At 38.3% G+C, this 25,945-nt stretch overlaps 1 protein-coding gene across 5 annotated transcripts in view; it reads right to left on the bottom strand.

Moving 5' to 3' along the window:
* Positions 1–25,945, bottom strand: part of LOC107083575 (LIM and senescent cell antigen-like-containing domain protein 1) — a 52,098-nt gene that overhangs the window by 7,265 nt on the left and 18,888 nt on the right. For 2 of the 5 annotated variants that reach the window (XM_015372916.1, XM_015372915.1), the window contains exons 2-7: positions 8,734–8,893; positions 5,325–5,391; positions 5,068–5,188; positions 3,378–3,527; positions 2,743–2,893; positions 1,760–1,852 (exon numbers count right to left, since the gene is read on the bottom strand). In XM_015372916.1, the coding sequence (XP_015228402.1) occupies positions 1,760–1,852; positions 2,743–2,893; positions 3,378–3,527; positions 5,068–5,188; positions 5,325–5,391; positions 8,734–8,893 (742 nt within the window). Of the gene's footprint in view, positions 1–1,759; positions 1,853–2,444; positions 2,538–2,742; positions 2,894–3,377; positions 3,528–5,067; positions 5,189–5,324; positions 5,392–8,733; positions 8,894–16,058; positions 16,477–25,945 lie in introns of those variants that run through there. The other 3 variants (XM_015372913.1, XM_015372912.1, XM_015372914.1) reach the window with 3 other exon arrangements.

Genomic DNA, 25,945 nt, shown 5'->3' with positions numbered 1-25,945 from the left:
CTCTTAAACATCAGTTTTAATAAGCGCTGCTAATCTAAATGGTGTCTTTTAGTATCAAAATAAGCTCTCAATAACTGTCACTGACACGTTCTTATAGATTTCTTTAGCCAATTGAGGCTGAGTCAGAGAAACTTTGACTGGGATAAAATAAAAGTCACTGTCATTAAAGTTTGATAGCTGAAAGCACAGAACACTGAACATCAATAGTGAAGCTTTAAGCCTGCTCTACCTAGAACTAGAACTAAACATGGAGAAGCAGCATTTAGTTCCTATGCTTCACTTATCTGGAACAAATTTCCAGAAAACTGTAAAAGTGCGGAAAGCCTGAGTTCCTTTAAATCAAGACTAAAAACACATTTGTTTAGGATTGCCTTCGACTGTTAAACAGTTCAACTGAAACATTATTAGTTCAACTTTTTTTAATTTTCTTTAGTCCAACTGTTTTTAATGTTCTTTTTTGTTTCAGCATTTTTTATTTTATTGTATTTATTCATTTTTTCCCCTACCTGCTTTGGTTATGTTTTATTTTCCTATATTTTAATCAAGTAAAGCACTTTGCATTATCTTTGTACTGAATTGTGCTATACAAATAAATTTGCCTTGCCTTGCCTTGCCTTTAACAAATGTTTCCTTTGGTTTATCATGTTCTTTTCTTTACTTGCTTTTATTCTGCATATAATTTTCTTCTATTTTATTGTTCAATTCATGTAAAGCATTTTAAATTGTCTTTGTATTGAATTGTGCTATATAAATTTACTTGCCTTGAATGACTGATGAAACACATGTAGTGTTAGTTTACTATAAAGTATGGGGCCGGGACTAAAGCCCATCTATATTCATATAGGTATTATTCTGGTTTTCTGATTTAAAACCTCCCTCACTGTGAGACTTTACATTTTCCATCTGAGATATTAAGTCTGGTTAGGTTTTAGATATGGGACAGGACACAAGATGGGATAAAGACACTGATGGATGACTAGACTGCCCTTCACAGTAAAATTCAGAGAGTCAAATTGTTAGTGTCAGAATCTGTCAACCCTATAAGAGTCATTCCAACAACAGTGAGTGTAAAATGCCTCATTGTGTATGGCAGTGTTGGTGAAAATATTCAGAGTTGAAATCGGTTTGGTAAGGACCCTTGATAGTGTAATCTGTTAAGTGTTTAAAAGTTCACTCTTTCGGAGTTATGGCAAAAATTTATCTGAAAAGAGTAATTTTTATGGTGATCATAAAAAGATTTTATTTTGTATTTATTTTGATTCCTTACAAACATCCTGGCAAAATACTTATCTTATTTGTTTTATTTGGGATGTAAAGCAAAAAAACTATAAAAATGAAATGTTCAAAATAAAAGATTAAATAAAATAGTATTTATATCTTTTTATTGTATGTTCCACTTTTGGACAATCATCAATACGTCTGACTGAGAACGGTACTGATGGGTAAGACAAAATGCCCAAAGGGGAACACAAGTCAAGAAAGGTAGGGAGAAGGTGATCTAGGGGGCACAGATGGAAGGTTGAGCAACCGGTTGGATGACGGTTGGACAAAGAGATGGAAAGATAAACAAATTAATGAAGTAATCACTAGGGGAAGCGGACAGAAAATAAAATCTGATGATACAACCTTATACCACTTATAAACATTGGAAAAACATTAAAATCTAAAGGCTTTTCTACACTTTGTAGGAAAGCAAATATCCTCACATAGACCTGTGAAAACCATATATGAGCGAAACAGACTGTGCCTTCAGTGTTACCTGGTTGTAGTGCGTCTCACAGTAAGCCAGGCCCTTGCGCTCGTAGTGGCGGTGTCCCAGGAAGGGTTTCTCACACTTAGCACACACAAAATGCTGCAAGCACAACCCAAGGCCCAAAGCACACACTGTTAGCACACGGGTCAGTCAGTAACATCATCATCATCATCATCATCATACTCAACAGTTTTATACAAGACATTATGAGGCCAAAACACCAAACAGATCAGCCCTTTTTCATTAGATGCATCCAAACAGGGACTAGAGACACTGGACAGGATCGCCAAATAGGGACAGATTTTAACATATGTAAAATTATATTACAATATAAACTGCAAATCATCGAAAAATCGGAAAATCAACAACATTTTAATTTTTTCTTTTTCTGATGACTAATTGAAAGATGAGAGTTTTTAACAATAAAATAAAAAATATTGTGATAATAAATTAAAATTCGATACTGTAAAAAGTATTTAAGGGTTAATGAACAAATAGTGGTTTTTAAAATCAGCTCTATGAACATTAGTTTGGTATAAACAGTGTTTTTTTTTTTTTAGATACATCAGAAACATCAGGCAGCAGGTTTACTTTAAACGGTAGTATTCCCTGTATGGATGCTGGTCAGTTTCAGTCAGGCAGGGATCGGGGCAGCACCCATCACACACACCGATCCATAACCCCCCCTCACCATGTCAAAGTGCCTCTCACAATAGGCACGGCCGCCTCGTTCGTAATATGGGTGGCCCTGAAACGGCCGCTCACATACAGTACACACATGGTGCTAAACATTGAAGCGAAAGAAAGAAACTGACTGAATTACAAAGTCAGAAAAACAAGAATGATTTTGATTCATTAATCAAGTCAGATGTTTAAATCTCCTGACATATATAGCAGTGTTTGGGAAATAAAACATGGCATCTGCAGCTTTACCAAAAGATTCCTGTGATTGATGAATTTAAGCTGACTCATTAGGGTAGAAGTCGCACCTCAACGTGCCACTGTTTTCCCATGGCATTGACCACACGGCCCTCGATGGGTCTCCTGCAGGCACCGCAGATTGGGACCCCCATCTTGTCATGGCAGGGTAAACAGTAGAGCTCCCCTTTCAGCTCCCTGGCATCAGCTGTCAGCTCCTTACTGCAGAGATTTAGCAGGTGAGTGAAAACAGGCGACCATTTGGAACAGCTGCACTGACATAAAGATGTAATATGTTTTCCAGCATGCAAATACATGGGTTTTAAAGAAGAGTAACCTTTATTTCCCAAGAAGTATAATGTTAAAATATTTCTAAAGCTTTACAACTATTAGCTGGTATTTTGTTGTCTCTCAGCTTTATATCTACATGAACAGTTCCCTAATTTATCCACTAGATGGCACTACTGGGCTATAGGTCAACTTTGCACATATTTTTGCATGTTTTTAGGAAAACAATGTGAAGATTTAAAAGGGAAATGCCAAACTCTTAGTCCATATCCCAATAATATCTAAATAAATGACTAAAATGCAAGCATGGAGTAGAAATGATAATCTCGGTCACATTTATCCTCACTGGCGTCTTTCACCAGTCTCACTTATTTTTGCTCTGAATGTTATGCAGGTTTTTTTGTGGCTGTGTGTTTACCCGCAGTTGTTACAGTTGAAGTGATCCGGATGATAGGGATCGTTCTTGAACAGAAGCGGCTGGTCTTCGATGATGGCATGACACTTCTGACAGACGTATTTTCCCAGTCCGCGGGCTTTCTCCTTGTTGTGACAGGGACGACACAAGTGCCTGATGGGAGAGAGGAAAGGGAACTGGATTATAAACTCTGTCTCTTATGAAATGAACAAGACTGAAATTTTGCTTTGATCACATCTGCTGACTGAAATCTCTGCTTGAGCGGAGAAGTTGGTCAATTAACCAGCCAATATTATCTTAAAATGCTCTTTGGTTAGTCTATAAAGAGCTGAACAGCAAATAAAGCAAATCAATCTGAGATTCTAATGTTATGTATGTCTATATATAAAGAACTGCATACTACTTGGATGTAAAATAATTGCCATCATGGCTTTGTCAAGCTGCTGCCTACCTTTGTGAAGCAGGAAAAAGACTAATACAAAGTGAATCCAGTAGAACTTTTTATTTCCTACTTGGAATGGGTGACAATAGCTGAATAAACATTTGGCTCTCCAAATGGTATCAGTGCCCTATTTGTTGGTACTCGCCAATACCGATACCACCATTTTAGTGCTGAATCGGGGCCCAGTCCGATACTGATATCGGTGCAACACCACTAATTAACCCTAACTTCTTTTTGTTGATGGCCTTTAACCCTGTTTAACAGACTCCCTATACCAGTCAGAATCCAGTATTCATCCAGACCATGGTATATCTAATGATGACTTTGCTTACCAACTTCCAACTCTTGAAGAGAAGCGGCTAACCTGAAGTTGCTTTGCTAGAAGTAATTCAAAAAAATGACTGAGAATCTTCACCAGCATATGCTAATAAAAGAGTACAGTCTTAAGGGGCGGGATTTCCTGAAAAGCAGCCAATCACAGGCAGGTTGCTTTGTCTAGTGGGTAACACCTTCAAAGCGAAAAAATTGACTGTAGTAGACAGAAACACGAAGAGGAGGGAGGCGCGAGGAAGACTTAAAGGTATATAAGGAGGATGTTCTTTATCCAGGTGGATCATCAAAATAAGTGGACCTCCTAATTGTCAATAATTCTGGTGATATGTTTACGTAAGGTGGTCCTACATGCTCGTCCCCATTTTTACTTACCGGTGGTGAGTTTGACATAGTGGAAATAATTGCAAATCTTCTTTTGGAAAGAAAGCTAGTAAGAGTGATGCTTAGAGCAAATTTTAAACAGTGCGTGCACGAGGAGAAATGAGCTTGTGCATGCTCTCGCATGTGTTTAATAGGTGTTTAATGTTCCCTGAGTGGGTACAGGGTTTTACATGCGCATTTTTTTTATTAAAGTAGAGAGGGCGGGTCTATTTAAAAATTCGCAAAAAAACTTCCACTATACCTTCAATGAGCGTTTGTATGAAGTAAAGCTGCTCATAGGAGCATTTATTGCATGTGTGGACTTTTCGCAGAATACTACCTGAATACTGTTGGCTGGTGCCGGTACCAAAAAAAAAAAAAAAAAAACGCTAATATTGGTCCTGAAATTTGTGCCGAACGACGTAATAAGGGTTTATGAAGAAGGAGGAATAACTTTTGTGTAAGTTGTATTTTTCTTCAAGGTTTTCACACACAGGGAATTATTCCATTGCTCCACCTAACATGATTCTGATAGCTAATGACAGAACCAGCACTCACCGTCCAGCATTTTTAACAAATCCAACATCTGCGAGTACAGCCTGGCAGAGGACACAGCAGAAACACTCAGGGTGCCAGCTGTTGTTCATCGCCTTGATCACGCGGCCAATGATGAACTCACCTGAGGGGAGAATAAAGGTTTCCAGAAACTGGATCATGAGCAAATGCCTACAAATTTATTTGGGTTTTGAGCAGTAAGAATTTCAGCATCCACTCTCACTTGGCTCTTAATGGCTAAAGAAGAAAGATAAACTCACCACACTGATGGCAGCAGGGAGCGAACAGCATCTGGAAGTCATGTTCGCAGTACTTCCTGCCTTCAAACTGTCAAAACAAACAGATTGTTTTACTTGAAGATTGTTCCCCTTCTAACTCCCTTCACAGACAAGCAACAAACATGATATTTTCACATTAGATTATTTGGGTTATTCAATAAAGTTGAAAATATTCAGATTTTTCTTCTTATTCTAGTAATTAAATTTACACTAAACACATTATATAGTTTTATTACAAACAGGCGGAAGTATTCAAACCACTGAAAGAACAACCTCAAAGCAGTAATTAAACTAAAACTGTTAAATAATATATATATTTTGCAGTTACAATAAAAAAGGTATTGTCTGTAAATATGTTCACATAGTCATTTCTAAATAGTATTTCTAACATTTTGAAGCATTATTTATGTACTATGTATTTAAAGTTTGCAATATGTGTCAAAAACTTTACTGAGATTTATTTTAACATTTATAGTACATTTGAAATTTATATACAGTATTTCAAGGAATAATTGCTAGACTACTTGTTTACTAAAATTAATTGATATCTGCAGTCCTGCACAGATGTAATGATCCATTCAATAAAGTAAACTATTATTACAAAGTTCATTTATTCTATTAACTCAAATATATTATGTTACATTTGAAATGAACTTTTAATCTGACAAATGAGTCTCATCAGAAGGTATCCCACAATTCAAGATCAAGTTTGTCTAGAGAAACTACTTAAACTTAAACCCAGTTTTACCAAAGTCACAAAGGCAATTATATAGAGGTTTGAGCAGAAAAATTTGTTTAAAATTAGGTTTAAAAACTCTTGGTTTATCATCTCTATCTGCTGCAGAAATAAATTTTAATCCTTAAACACCCCCCAACTCAAAATGTAAAGCGTCCGCCGCCAAAAGCGTCTGTTTGTCCGTCTGTTGGAGTCCATGACTCCACAGGTCTGGGATGTTTTAGAATCAAAATGGTTATCAATACACCATGCAAGGGGTCATTATGTTTTGCCCGGTTGGTGTAATTTTAAACTGGAATCAATCACTCAAACAATTAGCATCACAACAGTCTACAATCATGTACTCAGTCAGTTGGCCTATATATAGAAACATATTGTCGCTGTCGGACGGAAACCTCGTATGTCCAAAACCATAAAGTTTACAGGAAATTGTAAAAACACTGTGTTTTTTAGAAAAATAAACATTTTGTTATCAGAGTTGGTATTATATCTTTACTCACTGTTCTATATTCAAATGTATCACTTTTTGAATACTGCTTCCCCCAAGTTATATTTAAATGGATTTATGAGGATTTTGACTTTTGACTTGTGGAGATGCGAGTTCCATCAGTACCAATGCCGCCGCCGGCAAGGTTGATAACTTTGACTTTTTTCTTTTTCTTTTAATTTTTTTTTTCTTTTAATTGGTTAATATTTTCCAAAACATACGTTCACATGTGGGGACTGACCGATCGTATCAATTTATGAAAAAAAGTCCAAAATGGGAGTTACAAGGTTTTTTCCCGACAGCGACGATATGCTGTTTGGTGACATGGTGTGTACCACACTCAACACGGACCAGAGGAAGCAAAGGAAAGCGTTGTGTCAGGAGATTCAAAAGAAAATTATAGACAAGCATGTCAAAGGTAAAGGCCATAAGACCAAGTCCAAACAGCTTGATGTTACTATGACTACAGTTGGACATATTATTCAGATATTTAAGATCCATAGGACTATAGTCAACCTCCCTGGTTGTGGCCACAGGAGGAAAATTGATGACAAACCAGAGATGGATAATATAAATGGTACCAAAAGAGCCCAGAAAAACTTCTAAAGAGATTAAAGGTGAACTTCAAGGTCAAGAAACATCAGTGTCAGAGCGCATCATCCCTAGTTGTTTGATCCAAAGTGGACATAATGGGAGACAAGCAAGGAGAGCACCAATGCTGAAAACAAACGATGAAGAACCCAGACTGGAATCTTGCCAAACTACATGTTAAAAAGCCTTCTGGGAGAATGTCCTATGGACAGATGAGACAAAATTTGAATTATTTTGCCCAGACATAAGCTCTTTGTTTACAGAGATGGAAAAACAAGCAGATCAAGAAGTATGAAACACAGAGGAGGCTCTGATATGTTCTGGGGCTGCTTGGCTTCATCTGGCATTGGGTGTCTCTGCAGGATGCAATGAAATCTAAAGACTATCAAAGGATTCTAGAGAGAAATGTCCAGCCCAGTGTCAGAAAGCTTGGTAACAGTTGCAAGTGATTGGATAATGACAGAAAAAAACAGCTAAAAACACCTAAGATGTGGGACAAAATACCTGCTGAGAGAAGCAGAAGTCTTCAGGAATCTTTTGATTGCAGTGACTGCCTCTAAAGGTTGTGCAACAAAACATCCAAGTTAATGGTACCACCATTTTTGTCTCAGCCTGTTTCATTACTTTATCTTTTAAATTATTCTATTAAAGCATACCGGTATTTGAAAGGACATGTCAGACCTTCATTTGTTTAAATTCATAGAATTTATTTTATCAGATTAAAGTTACATCTGTGACCATTGCAGATTTTTCTTTCGTTAAATGAGGGGTACCATGACTTTTACCCGTGTGTATGTATTAGTCCACACAGATATAAAAAGATATAACAATACAAAATGCGAGGCTGATTTCATCACTGAAACTAACAGGCAAAAATTATAAATATATCTGGAGAAAAGAGAGAAACTATTTCTGTCCTTTTGGACTTTTTTTCCTACTACATCATTAAATCAACTGCATCCTGCCATTGTTCAAACACATTAATGCTGGGTTATTTTCAGCTTACAGTGTAATTATAGCATTCTGAATAATAAAGGAGTTACATATTGATCTCTCTGTGTTTGGTGTCTGCCGATAAGAGGCATCAGGATGTGTGGTAAACAGCTGAGGCCTTGGACGCTTTAGGGAATGTGGGAAACGTCCAGGCCTGTTTCACCATCTATGTAGGGACTATTAAATGGAAAAGGCTTCTAATGATAAAATACCATTTAAAGGTTGTTATCAGCTTGGTTTTAATTAGAGATGGAAAACTGTGTCTTTATTTACAGTCTGTAAAGTGAAAACCAAATATTGGTTCATATTTGCAGCAGAACGTTTCGTGCAACATCTCTATCCAACATTGTTTATATTAACTTCACATGTTATTTAATAAGATTCAAATTATTTTAATAGCAGCCAGCGATAAGCTGCATAAATATGAAAAGGCCAAATAGGCTTAAAATAGCACTGAACTACTGAGGTGTCAGTCTACTCATGAAACAATGCTTTAGTCGTAAAGGGTCAAATAAAAAGGCTATTGTAAAGATGTTTTTCAGCAAAAAAATGACTAAATGTGTCTTTAAGGCACAGAGAGTTACCTCATAGAAGAGCCCCTCTGGGAACTGCTGGAAACACTGCGCACAGACGAAGCACTGCTCATGGTAAAGCTCCCCGTTGCTGTTGACTATCTTTTCCGCCGGGGCGAAGCGGCTCTTGCAGCGCTCACACATGGCGTTGGCCAGGGCGTTGGCCATGTTGCTGGGGACAAACACAAACAGGGGAAAATCAGGGCAAATTGCAAAGAAAGGACACAGTTAAAAAAAAAAAAGTGAATAAATCCCAATTCATGGAATTGTAATGCAAACTGATTTCTTCCAGGCATAAACTCGGCCAGCTTTATCTGAACATCATATTATTACACTCAGATGTGTTTCAGCAGAAGTGTCAATAGTTATATTTCACAACAGATCTCTGAGAAAAATCAAAACCTATCGCTTTGGATTCGATTGTGAACGCAACATAACCATGTGATTCGTTTCATCTTCCTTTCAAGTCATTGAAAAACAGAGTATGGAAAGAGCTCAGATAGACAATAACCTGGGTCATGTCAGAACACATAAAACAAAAAAGTTGTAGCCAAATTTCCCACAGCATGATAACAGCTGGAAGATTAAATCAAGCCAGAGATAGCAGAGAGGGAGCATGTGATGTAAGAGTTTCCAGGTTTATTTTGGCGTCGGTTGGTCAGGATGGAAGGGTCAGGGAGGAGTTAGACCTGCATGGTCGCCTCTCTGGCACAGACTGAGGGCGCAGCTGATTCAATACAAATGGGAAAAAACATTGATTAATCAGATTTTAAATTAAAATACTGAGGTTGACTTTCTGTGACACTGATAAGATTAATTCTGTGAAGTAAAATATTAAATTGATTAAAATTTTATATCGGAGTAAAATATATTAGGTGATATATAAACAGGGAGGAGTCTAATATTTACTGAAATTTAGATATAAAGATGACTATTACATAATAATGTTAAAAAAAAAGCTTTAAAAAAAGAAATCTGAAATTTAAAGAAAAAGTCTTGTGCAAGTTATTAGTAGAACTCTGCATACCTTTAATTAAACTCTGCTTAAAATAACACTAAAAGTCTTACCATCCACCAGTTTAATGTATATTTACATTAAACACAGCAGTACGTTTGAAAATAATACCGGTCAAACTTTTACCAATAGTGACATGTCCTTAGAAAGCTTAGTTCATTTTATGGACATCTGGAGAGGTTAGGAGACGCTGGTGAAAGCAGAAGTTAAAAGTCCCGTAGCTCTGAAACTATAATACCTAGAGGTCTAAAATTTTCTGCAGTTGTGGTTGACATGATGCAGAATTAATGTAATATTATGCCACACACCTATTGTGAAGCATTTCCTTGTTATTGCTATTCAAACAAGACTTAGAATCATTTTCAATCATTATTTATGTTTAACTGATGCTGTTTAGTCTTTACTTTAGTCACATTATTTGCATTTATATTTTCCAAAACTAGAAGGTGTTAGCTTTCAAATGATGTATCACTCATGTAATTTAGGCTTATAGTTCCTTAGTTATTTGCTTTTCCATTTGGGCATGCAAGTTGAACATCAATCATGAGCATTAAACTTGATGGGAATCAAATCTAAACAAGAACATCTAAAAAATGGGGACAATGAGTCTAACTACAGAAGGACTTGAAAGAAGAATATACGATCCATGGATAATGTCCCGGCCCTGCAAAAGCTGACAAAATGGATGCGGGAGGAAATACGAAACAGGCAGTAATGTTGATATGAAAAACAAAGAAAGATGTGGAAAAATTCTGGGTCGTCAGCTTTTTAAAAAGGTCGGGTTAATACGGCGTGCAAAAGCAACACACATAAACACACAAGGCCACGGAGGATTATTATAAAGTGAAACCACCTGTTGATTTTTAAATCTATAATGCCGACCTCATCTCAAAGAACTCCATAAAAAAAAAAAAAAGCCACAAACACAACTAGAAAATTCTGCTTTATTTAGAATGTATTATATCAAGCACCTTATAAAAATGTGTGTTTAGCTGGCATGCTCTGAGAAAATACCACATTGAAGCAAGATGTGTCCAGTCTCTGGCAGGATTATTGAATACACATTTTTCCTATACCCTGTCTGGACTGCTATCAAACACACTGACAGCCCTGCCCTGTCCAAAGGATTTGTGTGAGGAAGTGATACATCCCTCAGGCATTTCCACCCTCCTATCTGCCGTTAGGACCCAAAGAAAAAAAAAAAGCATTTAAAAAGGTCTTTCCTAATTAAACCTAATCCAACATTCCAATGTTGCACCAATCCCATTTTTTGGCCCCGATACGACACCCGACACCTGGCTGTGCAGTATCGGCCAATACCATACCGATACCATCTGTTTGAAATTGATGTGTGGTGTATATATGAATAACTGCATACTATTTGGATGTACATTAATTGCCATAATGCCTTTGTGAAGCAGGAAAAAGACTAATACAAAGTGAATCCAGAACTTCTTATTGCCTATGTGGAATGGGTGACAATAGTTGAATACCGATAGCACCATTTTAGTGCAGTATCAGGGCCCTGTCCGATACTGGTATTGGTATCGGTGCAACACTGATTCCATGTATCTTGTTTTTGTTGGAAGCAGCTTAAAAACATGTTTCATACAAATTATTTAAAACTACACGAGATAAGAAACTCCAAAAAAGGTTAAAAACAAAAAGATCTGAGGTTCAATCATTGATAAAAGTATGTCGTCCTTCATCCAACCTCTTGGATTTAACATGGTCTGGATGATAAATGTACCTTAGTAGCATCAGACGGGGAAGGAAAAGCCTGTACATGTGAGCTTAGCACAGTACGCTTGTGCTCTAATGCATGTACCCGGTTCGATCCCCACAGCCTTCCTGAGCAAAACCCTTAACCCCACACTGCTAACTGGGCGCCACACAATGGCAGCCCACTGCTCCCCAAGGGGATGGGTTAAATGCAGAGATGGAATTTCCCAATTGTGGGACAATAAAGGGATTTAAATTAAAAAGGCGGCTTAAGAGTTTTATTTCTGACATCTTTTCAACATGTTTTCTGTTTTGCTCCACATTGATTGTATATACATATATATGAGTGTCAGCTGCTGATCTCTGAAACAAGTGAGTTCATATGCTTATGCAATAAAGTTAATTTTAGCACATCTTTAATGTAGCTTAGTGACTACATTTATGAATTTGACAATGCATATTTTACCAATTATTTTGCTAAAAATAGATGGAGGTTTGGCCTCTCTAGTTTTTAAAGAGAAATTTCCACTGCAGTGTTTGCTGTTACAACAGGGGAAAAAGACAAAGCCAGCAAGAAAAAGTCAGAAAGATGCATCCTCATGGAGAACACATTGGTTCAGCATAAATTCCCATGTGGCAGCAGCATGGGATCCGTTACGCTTTGAACTTTTAATTAGCAGTAAAGTCAGCACATTATCCAGTTATAATCAATGAGGTAACTCTGCTTACACATAGATTTAGTGCCATTAGGGAATTATGTGCTACCAGATTCCCACTCTTCAACTGTAACGTATTTTAAACAATCATGTAAAAAATATATAGACCAAATAGCTTTAACACGTAGAAAAATTAAAAAGTTCTTATGGCAACAATTGTTTAACCTAATTTAAGCACAAACTAAACCACACTAAGCCAATATCCTCTACTTTTTACAAGGGTTATCATGATACTAGAAAGTCAAACTCAATACCCAGAAAAATATACCTTTTTCAATACTGTATGGGTAAAAAAAGACAAATAAGGGCATAAAAAATATCTTCATTAATATGTTCCATGTTGAATTAATTTTCAACAGAATCATAGAAGTTAGTTAAATAAATGTGCAAATAAGTATAAAAGAAATAACTAATCTATGACAATATTTTAAAGTTGTTTGAAGCATTATTCTTTTATTGTTCAAATAATATAGATATCTAAAATAAACCAAAATATAATTATGTTAACAATTGTTTTTAATATCGATACCATACCAAAATTAGCGTTGTATCCAGATACAGCGTTTGAATATCAATACTTTTTGGAGCATGGATATTTTTCATGCTCCTACTTAGGAAAATAGAAATATTGACAATAAGAACATTTTGAATATATCAGAGGGACTGATAAAAGAAAATTCCTGTTTTATTTTTATAATTTTACTGCTGTTAATTACTGTGGTTTATGTATGCATACTATTTAAAACAAATAAACCTGCTTTAGGAGAAACCATGGACCTCTGGAAGTTTGCTTTTTCTTCACACAGAGTTGCACTGACTAGAAAAAATATCCATTGGTAATTTCAAATTTAAACATTCAGCTGAATATAGCTTAGATTAAAAAAAAATCACAAGCATAGGTTTGTTTTCCTGCTCTATAGAAGCAGAGTATGCGATCTTTACATTTATCAGCACCACCAACAAAGATATGTAAAAAATAAGGATGTCCCTGAGGGTCATTGGGTCAAAGTGCTTATTAAAGCATTTCTAAAGGATCTGTATCAGAGCAGCTGGATGCACTTAATTTTCAAAAACTGTGGTCAAACTGTTTTTATTTTACTTCAGATGCATCGTTAGAGGGTAAGCCGTCGGCTGCAGAAAAACTCCATCGCTGACATGACTCCCCCTGCCTGGTAATGAGGCAGTCATTTGATTCTGGTTGGCTGGAACAGGGATGCATCTATGAACCTAAGGGAAGGAGTGCCGGCCCAGGGGTTAGGGCATAGAGCTTAGAATCCTGAGCGTCTGAGTTCAAGCCCCACTCAAACTGACTGCCAATCTGGGTCTCTGTGCAACACCTTTAACCCCACATTGCTCCCCGTGCACTGCACAATGGCAGCCCACTGCACCCCAAGGAGATGGGTTAAATGCAGAGATAAATTTCTCCAATGTGAGATCAATAAAATTTAACTATTATTATGTGTCCTTCTTCTTCTTTGTCTTCATCTGATCTTCAGCATCTTTTTCTCTTCATGTTTATCTCCAATCTATCTCAACATCCTCATCTCTGCTACCTAACCCGTACATCATTGCTGGTCTCACCCCAGGCTTGTACACATTTCCTTTCTTCCTTGCAGATATTCTCTTATCAGACAGAACGTCTGATTCATTTCTCTAACCATTCCAGCCAGCTTGGAAACACTTCTTTACCTATTTTCCACATTTACCGTTTGCTCCACTTTGGATCCTCTCATTCTCACACCTATTCTTTCTCGCTACATCTAACTTTCATTCTTTCTTCACCTTTCTGGATTTTCCCCCTACCTGTTCCTTGCAGATCATAATGTCATCTGCAAACATCATAGTCCACTGAGACGCTAACATGGGTAAGGACTAGAAATATTTAAAACCAAAAGAAAGAAAGCAGTTTACAATCTTAAATAACCAACTACTATTACATAGATCGGTGAATTACAACTCAAGCAGTTTACTGCTTTCTTTCTTTCTTTCACTCAACAACGTAGAAGTGTGTGTATTTCTGGAAGTATTTATTACACATTTACATATTTATGAACTGTAGCTCATGAGCCAGCAGGACATGCCAAGATCTACAGCATGCACTGGGGGGTTCACAGCCAAGTGTGAAGGGGAAAGGATGGGAATCAGCTCATCCAAGTCTGAGGCTATGGTTAGGTGGCTTGTCTCCTTCAGGTCGGAGGAGTGTTCCTGCCTCAAGTTTAAGTATCTTGGGGTCCTGTTCACGAGTGAGGGGAGAAAAGAGCGGGAGGTCGATAGAGGGATGGATGTGGGTGCTGCTATAATGCGGACAATACACCAGGCTATTGTGGTAAAGACAGAGCCGAGCGAAAAGGCAAAGCTCTCCATTTACTGGCTGGTCTACTTTCCTATCCTCACCTATGGTTTTAAAATCTGGATCATGACCCGAAAGAATGAGATCCTGGATATAAGCAGATGAAATGACATTTCCCCTGCAGGCGGCTGGGCTCTGCCTTAGAAATAGGGGTAAGGAGCCCTGTTGCTTGGACTGATATTTGGATAAAGCCAACATTCAAGTGTTCGCTACAATAACCATTGGTACATTTGGAGAACAAAGTGGGAAGCCTGCAAGCTTTAGCCCTCCATCCTAACTGTGACACATCGGGGTGGGAGGATCATAACATGGGGGTGCTTTGCTGCAGGAGGATGTGGTTGACCTTACAAAATAGATTGCATAATGAACAATAGGATCTCTGAAGTCAGACAGGAATATGGTCAACAAAATCTCTTCAGAAAATCTACTGTCCTACCAAGGTCTCATCAATAGACATGGCATTGATTTTAATAACTTTACTAATGCTTTGTATTATGCAAATATGGGGAACTGATAGAGACAATCTTAAATAACCAACTACTATTACATAGATCGGTGAATTACAACTCAAGATCTCCTGCCCTTCACTTCATAGATGCATCCCTGATTCAGCCAACCAGAATCAAATGGCATGCTGAGGAGATAATCAGTCATTTGGTTCAATTTGTTGGAGTAGGGATGTTCCTGAAAGTTACAGGGAAGTAGATCCCAAGGACTGGAGTTAGAGACCGCTGCCATAGATGAATGACTGGAGGTCAAATCCTACCACCCTACCATAGAGTGGTGGTTGCTTTTTTTACCAGACCATCTATGGCCAAACCACCTCAACCCAGTTTTTCATTTTTTTTCCCCCTTAAAACGATTTAATCTAAAACCTGCAGATGACCTAATGTCCAGCTCTCCAGCAGATGACAAACAGACCAGTCAGAAATACACTATGTGTGTATATTTAGCCCTAATATCTCTTAAGCTCACATATTTTACATGCCGGATGGCATATTCCATTTTGCATAACAACTCCCCCCCCCCCCCCCCCTACCTCCTTGGCACGAAAATAGCCCTCCCTGTGTGTTCCCTCCTGTAGCGTTCACTCATATCTCTGCACAAACAGCAGCTTGAGTTAATCAAACTGTCCAGTTAAGCCCGGCTTCAAGCCTGAAAGAATTCCTCACATTCTGTAACATCGGAGTCAGTTCGAACTTAACATGCTAACATTTCAGCAAACAGCACCAAATTCCCAACCACCAACCCCCCTTTGTAACATTTTTCTTTAACATTACAAGAACTAGCAAATATATGAAAAAAGGTTCAATTTATTGAAATTCCATAGGACTTTTCTGGGAAGCAATCACCACAAAACAAACAGAAAATTGTCTCAGAAATCCTCTACTATGATACCATCTAAGAGGTATTACTGTAGATGTGTGTCCTTCAACCCGCTCATCAACATACTTCTCATTACTCTTAATATGTGCTTTAAAACACAGTTTTATCTATCAGATTTGTTGACGTTCTAAATATGAAAACTACTTACAAGCGAGCATAAAAGTCACAAAATTCTTTATAGACTTTGACGTCGCTTTTCCGCCTCTGAGACTTGGACACCGGGACTTCAGCCTCTCCCCCGTCCCCAGCCTGAAGCCTCTGGTGGTATCCGTTCATCTCTCTGTGGTGGATGTGGTCCAGGGCTTCGCCATCCTCAGGTATTGAAGGTGGCAGGGCGCGACCGTTCATTTCCACGTTCATCTCCGGCCGACTTATTCCAGGAGACAACCCCGGGGACTCTGAGATCTGAGCGACTGCTGTCAGCTCTTCCTGTGCTCCAGTTAAAATCCTCTGTGATTGTTTTAAGTGTTGGAGCTGCTTCTCACATAGCAGGAGGGAGAAAGAGACGCAGATCAAACTGTGCTGGGAAATCTCTCCCTCCCTCCCTCCTTCGCTCTCTCTTTCTTTCAAAAACACCGACTCCGTCACTGATGGACTCAACACTCCCTCCTTCCTCTGTTGCCCTTATTACTCTCTTATTCAGTTACACTCCCAGCCTCCCGTCCTGTCAAACCCGCTATCTATTCTTGAACAGGATACTGAAATAAAGAGCCCACCCTGACGCCTGTGGAGACAGAGGTCACCGTGTCATATTGATGTACACAAACACATGTCCTAGTTCAACTTTTTAATTATTTCTTCCTATGATTTACACCTTGAAAGGCTTCAACTATTTTTATTGTGGCTTTTAGGCGTTTTAGCTCTCTTGAAGAAGTCATGCAAAACAATAAACACAATGCCAATAATTCACAAACTGACAAAAAAAGAAAATAGAGCAAACCAAAAACTACATTTGTGACTTCATCCGTCCGTTTTCAACAAACCAAAAACTGCTGAAAGTGGTTGAGCAATGTGAGACGAATTCAGTCAACAGGCTTGGTTAAGAAAAATACTGAAAATTTGAACTTTATGTTCACCTTTTTTAATAACGGAAACCAATGCTAAGAATTCCCTTAATGTGCTTAGTTAGGAGCTATTTATTTCCAGCTTGTAAGGAGTGAGGTTGACCCTTGGACACAAGTTTAACTTGAATGCAAGTCTTAAACCTAAACAGTAAAAATATTTGGATCAATTATAAAATATTCTAATCCCTCAAAATCCCTCAATGGCCTTAGTATGGACATTCCTCCAAACCCTAATTCTGCCTCGTTTATTGGGGGGGGGGATGGATAGCTCCTAATGTGGTTGCACTCAAACTGGCTCCAAAATTCAACAACTGACTTTGCAAAATTAAAACGCCACCAGGCCAGATCCGGAAATAATCTCTAGTGAGACAAACAACTTTGACAATCAAATGGCGAAGCAGCTGCTGCTTTATTACAGCAGAACCAAGGATTTATTAATGAGTGTGGGAGTCTACGTCATGGTGTGCAAGCCCTGTGTGTGTCTGTCCAGCTGAGCCATGTCTCTATGAAGTAGTCTTCCTGACTCCACTCTACAAATAGATGTTCATTGGAGCCTCAACTCCAAACTAGGTGATTGCAGCTGCTAGTTTGTGTATATATGTGTCTCTGTGTGTGTGGAAGTTTGTATACAGAAAGAGAGAGACATCTCTGTCTTCTTTGAATGGAGCCACTTAACTGCACCTAAAGATCTATTTTTCTACTTCTTTTTAAACATAAATATTTCCAATCTTGGGGGATATTATTGTTTTTTTGAACATAATCAGAGATGTCATTGTTCTCTATTCAGAGCAGGGATGTTGAAAAGAAAAAAAAAAAAAAAAAAAACATACATGAGCTCATGGTCTGCCTTAATGCCTTAAGGTCATGCCAATTTTGGTCGGTTATAGGGACATCGTGCAGCATTTTCTCTTTTCTAAAATCAATGACTGCATTTAAATGTGTGATTATTGGCGTATCATTACCTCCACTATTAATCAGAGACAATTTCCTTTATATCAGTTTATACATAAAGCTGGTCACCCGTCTGCCATCTTCAAAGTATAGATGCCAGCAAGGGATAAGAACTACTTACGTTCAGAATACTGCCCCTGCTGGCAGTGACGAAGATCATTAGGAGATGTTAACCCAACAACTGAAACTGTTAGACTGTTATTGATGATGTATGAGTCTATCCATCCATTATCTGACACACTTTAACCCGAGTGGGGTCGCGATATCTCCAGCTGTCTATTGGCGGGAGGCGGGGTACAACCTGGACAGGTCAGGGTGCAGGGCAACACAGAGACAAACAGGACAAACAACCATTCACACACACACTCAGACAATTTAGAGAAGCCAATTAACCTTTACAAGAAAATTTGAAAGCCAATTTACCTTTACTGCCAATTAACAGTCATGTGTACCCGGGAGAACATGCAAACTCCATGAAAGAAAGACCCTGGGCCGGGAATCCAACCCTGATCCTTCTTGCTGCAAGGCAGCAGTGCTACCAACTCTGCCACTGAGCAGCCACTGTGTGCGTCTATTAAACCCTCATGTTATCTGCCTGTTGTGTGACAGAACTAATGTTTCCCCCAGTTGTGAGTTTATGTGATTAGGCCAGTTGTTCTGTCAGGATAAAAGGTCAGCTTCATTATGTATGTGGTAAAGATTTGGGAATGGAATGAGAGCGGTGTCCTTGATCTAAGAACAAAGAGTAATATTTAATATAGGCTGGAGCCATGGATGTCTTCTTATCTGCAAATGTGTATGATGAAATGATGTGATAATGTGGCATACTGGAGATGCATAAAATGCTTCTCTAACTGTGATTTGAGGCCACTTCATGAGAGGTGAGCCCGGTTGGGTTGGTAAGCAGCTGCCTTCTGTAAGTCAAAGCCACTCCTCTGATCTGAGTAAAATTACAATTTCTGTCAAAATCTGTTGTCAGGTCTCATGGTTATTTAGTTCATATACATTATGAAGTGTTATTTAATGAGTTTGTCCCGAGTGATCTCTATTCAGGAAAAGCACCAGAGAGACAAAGCTTCAAGGTATAAACACAGAGATTTCGATAACAAGGACTGTACAAAATGGTTTCACCATCTCCAAGGAAGTGAAAAAAAGGAAGTTAAATGACAACAAAAAACAAAGATGAAATTCAGGCAAGCTTTTTCCAGATTGAGCTGATGAAGTATGAAGATTTTAAAAGGGTTTCTCCTTGACTAGTAAGTTAACTGAATTGCCGGCGTAAAGCTAACCTTTTCCATTCTGTTTAATTGGACAGTGTTGCTTGTTACCATAGAAAAAATAACAGAAGATGCCGCAAATTTATACCTATCACACCAATCATCTTTGCACAGAGCTGTATTTTTATTAACTTTCAAAGCGGCAGTGAATGCTGGCTTTTTCTCACAGTAAAAGCCAGCTTGTAGAGACTTCACTTTTCTTTGTTTGAAATGGTTACCTCTGCGTTGTTGGGGCTTTGAGAAGTTACCGTTGCTGCAATACATGTTTAAGGCAGTGAAACACTAGGTATAGCAGAGCCGTTGAAAAGTTGGGTTTTACCAGCGGCAATGCTAGCATGAATGAGTAACTTCCCTCGAACTACTGAAGCTCTGTGCCTCGCCTTTGCTCTTTGAAATGTTGCCCATTGTAGCCAGTGGAGCTGTCAGAACTCTCTTATCCTGGGGTTTAGTCTTGGTTTGAGTGAAATACCCCTATTTCACCACTAGATGACAGTAATCTTTCCACATTATCCGTTCCATAATGATTTGATTTGTCCTTTACTTAGAGGTTGGTATGATCATACGAAAAAATCACAAAGAGTTGAGAGCCTGGCTGACTAAGATATCCTGACACATATATGGAAGCTCAATCATATACATCCACCAAACTTCTACTTGGGTAAATTATCCAGAGCATGATGTAGAGAAACCACAGCTCTAACAATTAACTAGATTCCTGCAAAACGTTATTTAGAATTACTTACTTAAATCAGCCTGTTTGAAGGCACAGACCCAGCTTCTCAGAACTTTTAATACATTCAATATTTGTTTTATTTTTAGCAGGGGGACATCAGCAGCTTAAGCTTTACTCTAAGTCGTGTTCAAGATTGAACCCTCTCTGGATGTTCAGACCGCAAAAGTAATAATGTCTAAAAAATCCTGTGACACCAGAAAGATGCTGATATGAAACTGGCCCAAATGGACAATCAAAGCACTTTCAAGTTTGATCAGTTTGACCAAAATGACAAAAATGTTTGTATGTATGTTTCGAGGAATCAAGGTGGTGCTTTTAAGCTCGGTAATAGCAGCATCATGTTAAAGTTTTTCAGCGTTGTTATATAGAAGTTGAAGTTTCTCTAAATATATTCTCAAAATAAACTCAGATGAAATTCTTAAAGGAAGAGAACTAGGTGTTCTAACAAATCAATTATCTCAGACAAGCATCTAAACTGGGCTTGGAGTGGATAACACCTAATAATGTGAAGCTCCAGTAATAACCCTAAGATCAACTAAATTCAAAGCGCATGGTCTGCACTTAAGACACCAAAGTGGAAAAATTAAAATCAATTCTACTTCTTCAACAGGCAAATAGCACTGCTTAAAATATAGTTGCCAAAAAAGACATGATTTGTATTTGTACAAGATAAAGAGTACAAAAGAAAAGGGTGATTATATAAAATGTGTGATATTGTCCTTAAATTTAATATAGATTTGGATGTGAATATATTAATACATATTTAAAAGTCCTCATATACATTGTGGGCAGCACAGTGGAAAAGTGGGAAGCACTGCTGCCTTGTAGACAGAAGGTTCTGAGTTCTATTCCCGGCCCGGGGTCTTTCTGCATGGAGTTTGCATGTTCTCCCTGTGCATGCGTGGGTTCTCTCCAAAATAAATTCATAATATAAATACAATCTTATTTTATTATATCATTATGATATAAAATCTTATTTCTAATCAGGCATTTTTATCCTTTTCCATTTTATCATTTTTGTTTCCTTTATCACTCCGCTGTACTATTTTCACATCTGCTGCACTCTTCTGCCACTGAAACGTCGAATAAATCTAATAAAAATAGGCTCCATTAACTTGTTTTTTGAATGAAAGAATTGAAGAATAACTAAAGTGTCATTCCATCACTATCCTTAAAAAAAACCCATCTGGTTCGTTAAAACCCCAAAACAAATACCAGATTTACACTATGGATAAGTGTATGCAAACCTCGACAGCCATCTTCTCACCATGTAACAAACACGGACTCCACTAAAAGTCAAAATGGTTTGTGACTGAGAACAAGTTGAGTGACAAGGATACAATGGAAAGAGGGTGGGGGCTCAACAGGAAGTTCTCCTCTTGATTACTGTAGAGTGACAGAGTACAGCGCTCCACCCTGAAATCTCCAAAGCTCCAGAAGCCCTCCGTTCACTAATGTCCACCCTGAGTCGATAAACCGTGTTGTTCATGTGGATTTTCTCACGTCAGTGCCAGCCCTGGTTACGATAGAGTGTAAAATAACTTTAAACAGCCCCATTCTGAAACGTTGAATCAGCAGTCACATCAACCAGGGGCTTGCTGAAGGTATTCCCCACACAGACGTGGTCATTACTAAAATAACTGTTTAGAGGAATTAAGAAACACGCACAAGACAATGCAGTTTGATGGTGAGCTGAACTGAAGAAATCCATATTAGTGTTTGGGTCTGAGGCATGCAGGCCATCAAATGGATTGCACATCTTTGTGACGTCCTACATGGCGTTACTCAAAGCTCATTAAGTTTCCCTGCTTTGCGGGTTGTTTGAAACACTTGTTTGTGTCTTGGATATCTAATAAACACTCCATAGAGCTTAAGGCAAACAATGAGACGCCATACGTGTGTGATATGGAGATACAGAGAGATATGTTGTTCAACTTTGGCTTCAAAAAAAGCTCCAGCAACTAGCAGAAACGCCTTTTTGGGAGTTCCCTCTTAAAGGGGTCATAGAATGCAAAACCAAGTTTACATTGTGATAGATGAATAACGATAGCTCAGTGGGTGAAACGGACGTACAGAGAAGTTCAAACCCCATCAACAACTCGTGTCTCCGCAAATCTCACAATTCTAAACTTCCACCATAAAGTGGGCGCATCCAAAAGAAGCACTGGCCTCAACTCGGAGATGTTGCCTTATATGGTTCATGCCTGTATTTTTGTCACGCCCCGAAATTGACATACAGGCCAGCCCACTGGTTCCGAGTGGATCATCTAAATAAGTGTTCCTCCCAATTGTCAATCATTCTGGTGAAATATTTACTAAGGCCGTTCTGCTTGCTCATTTCGTTAGCTATCTCTTTCTCTCTCGTATATCTGTGATGAGCGACGGTCTCAGACAGTCATTGAAGCTCACCTTTCTCACCCCGGTTTGTTTGAAAATGGCAGAGGGTCGTAAGAGAAAGTGTCTTGGAAGTGTATGAGAAGAAAAGAAAGGCCTCAGAAGGGGCAGATATATCCCAGAATGCTTTGCACGGGAGCTATCCTCGCAAAGCATTATAGGATTATGACCCGCTGTTGCCATAGGCTCTCACTATCCGACGGTGGCGTTTAATAACAAGGATGGCGCAAGTACCGCGTGGTGGAGAAGGAGTTACGTGACCAACACTCTATATATAGTGTTTGAGGGATTTAGTGGTTAGAGCGGATGTTCGGGCACAGTAAACGGCTGGTTATACTCCCGCAGCAGTTTTTTGAACCCTACCCAATACTGAAGCGTGGTCTGCACTATGTTATTAGGGACAATCACGAACTAGCTGTGGGTCTAGACAGTGCCGAGGCGGTGAGGAAGTAGGGACAAGTTTGCGCGACAACGGAGGGACATGACGCCGAAAAAAAGTGCGGATCCAGGTCGAAAAAGGGTCCCAGCGTTCTCACGCACCTCGCTCTTCTAGCTGATCCATCTTCACGAGGCATTTTCCACAATGGCGGTAATACAAACAAAACAAGCCAGTAAGTAGAGCGGATGTAGATTTGACCAATCAGAGGCCTCCTGACTGTGGAACTGTCTGCGGTTACCTACAACTTGGGAGAGGTGCACCAGAGTGTGTGCAGAAGGGGCGGGGGCACATTTGCATTCTTCGCGACATACATGCAGACGACCTGGTTTCTGAGTATAAATCAGCCTAAGGTTTGCATGAGCTACGAGAACAGCAACTTTTAAACAGAGCGTGCACGAGGAGAAATGGCCTCATGCATGCTCTCGCATGCGTTTATTAGGTGTTCCCTCTCGGGAGTGGGTACAGGGTTGTGCATGTGCCTTTTTTTTAAAGTGGAGAGGGTGGGTCTTTAAAAAAAATGCGAAAATCCTCCACAATAGCTTTAAGGGTAGGCTTTTGAGACTTCCTTATGCAATCCTTAATAGTCAGCAGAGGTCAAAGGTGAGGTCATCTATACCACATTTTGGAAATGAGGTTGGTAATATATATTTTTTGGTATTTATCAGCTGCACACGCACGGTAAAAGAAGAAAAAGTTGAAGAAATATGATTGGTCTCTAAATCTACTGGTTTGATTTCACTAAAGCAAGTTTGACTCCAGGATATTTCATGTTTTGTCTTGTTAACTTTTTCTGAACTTCAGGCCTGCAAAGTTGCTAAAAAATGTAGAGACAATAAAACTTTTAGTACTTTGGAAAGAAGCCAATACTTCTTCAAACATTCATGATTTAGGATACAAAGCCTATAAAGTTTGAACTCTTATACAGCCTGCATCTAAATCAAGGCAAACATTCCTTAGACAAACAGCTGAAATTGTAAAAATGTATTTTACAATTTTGGTATAATTACTGCTCTAAGTGGCTAAAGGCACGTTTTAAACTTTCTACACTCCAGTTAAAGATTAACCAATTAGCTGACGAATATTTCAACAATCGATTAATCATGATTAATTTTTTCAGTCCTAGTTTCATGCAATGCAAATTAAACTTCTATCTATTGAAACTGTAAAATAACAACATTTTAAACATGTATCTCAAGCTATTTTCAAGTATTAATGTATAATACCGGGTTCTGAATAAGTCTATACTCAGTTCTTATATGAAATCTTGTGTTTTTAATATGTTTTAATATGCCGCACTTTTTAGTTTTTCATTTCAATTGAGAGAAATATATATTAAAACAAAATTAAACAATTTTTTTTAAGATGTCAGGTGTCTTAAAAAATCATTATACATGCAAATCTGAAATTTTTTCTTTATTAAATGAAAATGACTTTAATGAAACTTTATGTATTGTCCAAGTTTCAGGTCACTGAGTATATTTCCCTAAATATATAAGCAAAACTTCAGCTAAATGCCAAAAATGTAAACCAGGGAATAATGAATAAATTGTACTGAAGCTATTTATAAAGAATTCAAGACTTAATATTGTTTTTCTAATACAGAAAATCGACTTCATCAAAACATCTTTACACATATATGCTCTAATTTCATAGAGGAGTATACATTGGAGTCATTGAACAATTTCCTATCACAGCGCAACAATCGTCTCAAAACAAACCAGCTGAAATATGTCAGAAAGAAGCTCTTATTAAATTGTCTTATGATCTTTGTGGATTTGTTTGTGGTTACAGCAAAGATCCACAGCCCTCTCAGCTAAAGGCACACAAATCAAACACACCCAAGTCACACACCTGTTCTTACAGAGTCAACAACAACCATGGCAACGCAGACATGAGAGCCGTTGGGGAAAAACGTTTTCTTCCTTTGGCAGAGCATCAAGTGCATTAACACGAATGCAGGGAAACGCAGCTACACAACCGTATAAAACTGAGTCACACTGAAGCAGAGTCTGCATGGGCAAACAGAACACATGACTAAGGTTTCTATTGTTCTGCACAATTAGACTCAGGGGACATTTTGACCTGCACTCAACGCACCAACTCCACTTAATTTCCAGGGAAGGAAAAAGGATAACAGCATGTCTCATTTTGGATTGTTTTCATCCCTGTTAAGGATTTTTTTAACCTTTGTTTTTTAAACCTACTTTAAATCAGAAAGGCCTTAAACTAGCGGGTGAAATGGTGTATTTTTAAATCCTGGACAAACAGTGCTTTTAAAAACGTTCATATACCTTTAAATTGGAGATTTCGGTCACATTTAAGTCACAGACTTTATTAAGAATTAACGAAACAGTCTTAAAGCATTGCATCACTATAAAATGTTAGAAATGAAAAAGTGTGCATTCCTTTTTTAGTCTCCAATACCCTAAAATAAAAACAAAGTGCAGCTGGTTTCCGTCAAAAGTGAGTCCCCACCTATTACATCTGACATAAAACCAGATGTTTTATGGAGGAATCAAAGGTTTTTTAGAGAAAATTAGTAAAGAAAAGTCATCTTTAAGGCCAAGCAACACAGCAGACGAGTTGGGGAGAGAATCATTGAGACAATGGAGCACGGCTTGGCACCACTGCATACCTACCAACACATTTCTACACAGCTGACAGACCAGGCAGCCATGATGGCGACCTGACGGCGTCGGGTGTAGGAGTTTGCCCTGAAATCGCAGGGTTGACAGCTCTTCCCTAAGGGAGTGAATCACCAGCTTTATCACAACATGATGTCATATCAACTTGTTAGGATGCTGATATGGTGTTAGCCTATATCAAAAAGTTTTTCACAATACGATTTTCCTCAGTTCAATTATCAAGTTTGTGATTGATAGGATGCAATATCATCTAACAAACTACCACAGTTATATAGATCGATATTTACTCCCAAAGAAGAAATTCAAAGGTGCACTGACAATTTCATTTCTGAGCTCTTACAGGCATGATGTATTTACGGAAGAGTATTAGGGCCACTGAAAAAAAAAAAAAAAAGTAAACTGATTTTTAAATTTTATTTCAGTTTAACATGGGAAAAAAAGTCAGAATTCTGACTTTTTTCTCAGAATTCTGAGATTAAAGTCAGAATTCTGACTTTTTTCTCAGAATTCTGAGATTAAAGTCAGAATTCTG

The sequence above is a fragment of the Cyprinodon variegatus genome, unplaced genomic scaffold, assembly GCF_000732505.1.
Source record: "Cyprinodon variegatus isolate N-32 unplaced genomic scaffold, C_variegatus-1.0 Scaffold77, whole genome shotgun sequence".
NCBI classification, from domain to species: domain Eukaryota; kingdom Metazoa; phylum Chordata; class Actinopteri; order Cyprinodontiformes; family Cyprinodontidae; genus Cyprinodon; species Cyprinodon variegatus.
The sequence above is the reverse complement of the archived record's forward strand: the minus strand, read 5'-3'. Positions and strand labels throughout refer to the sequence as shown.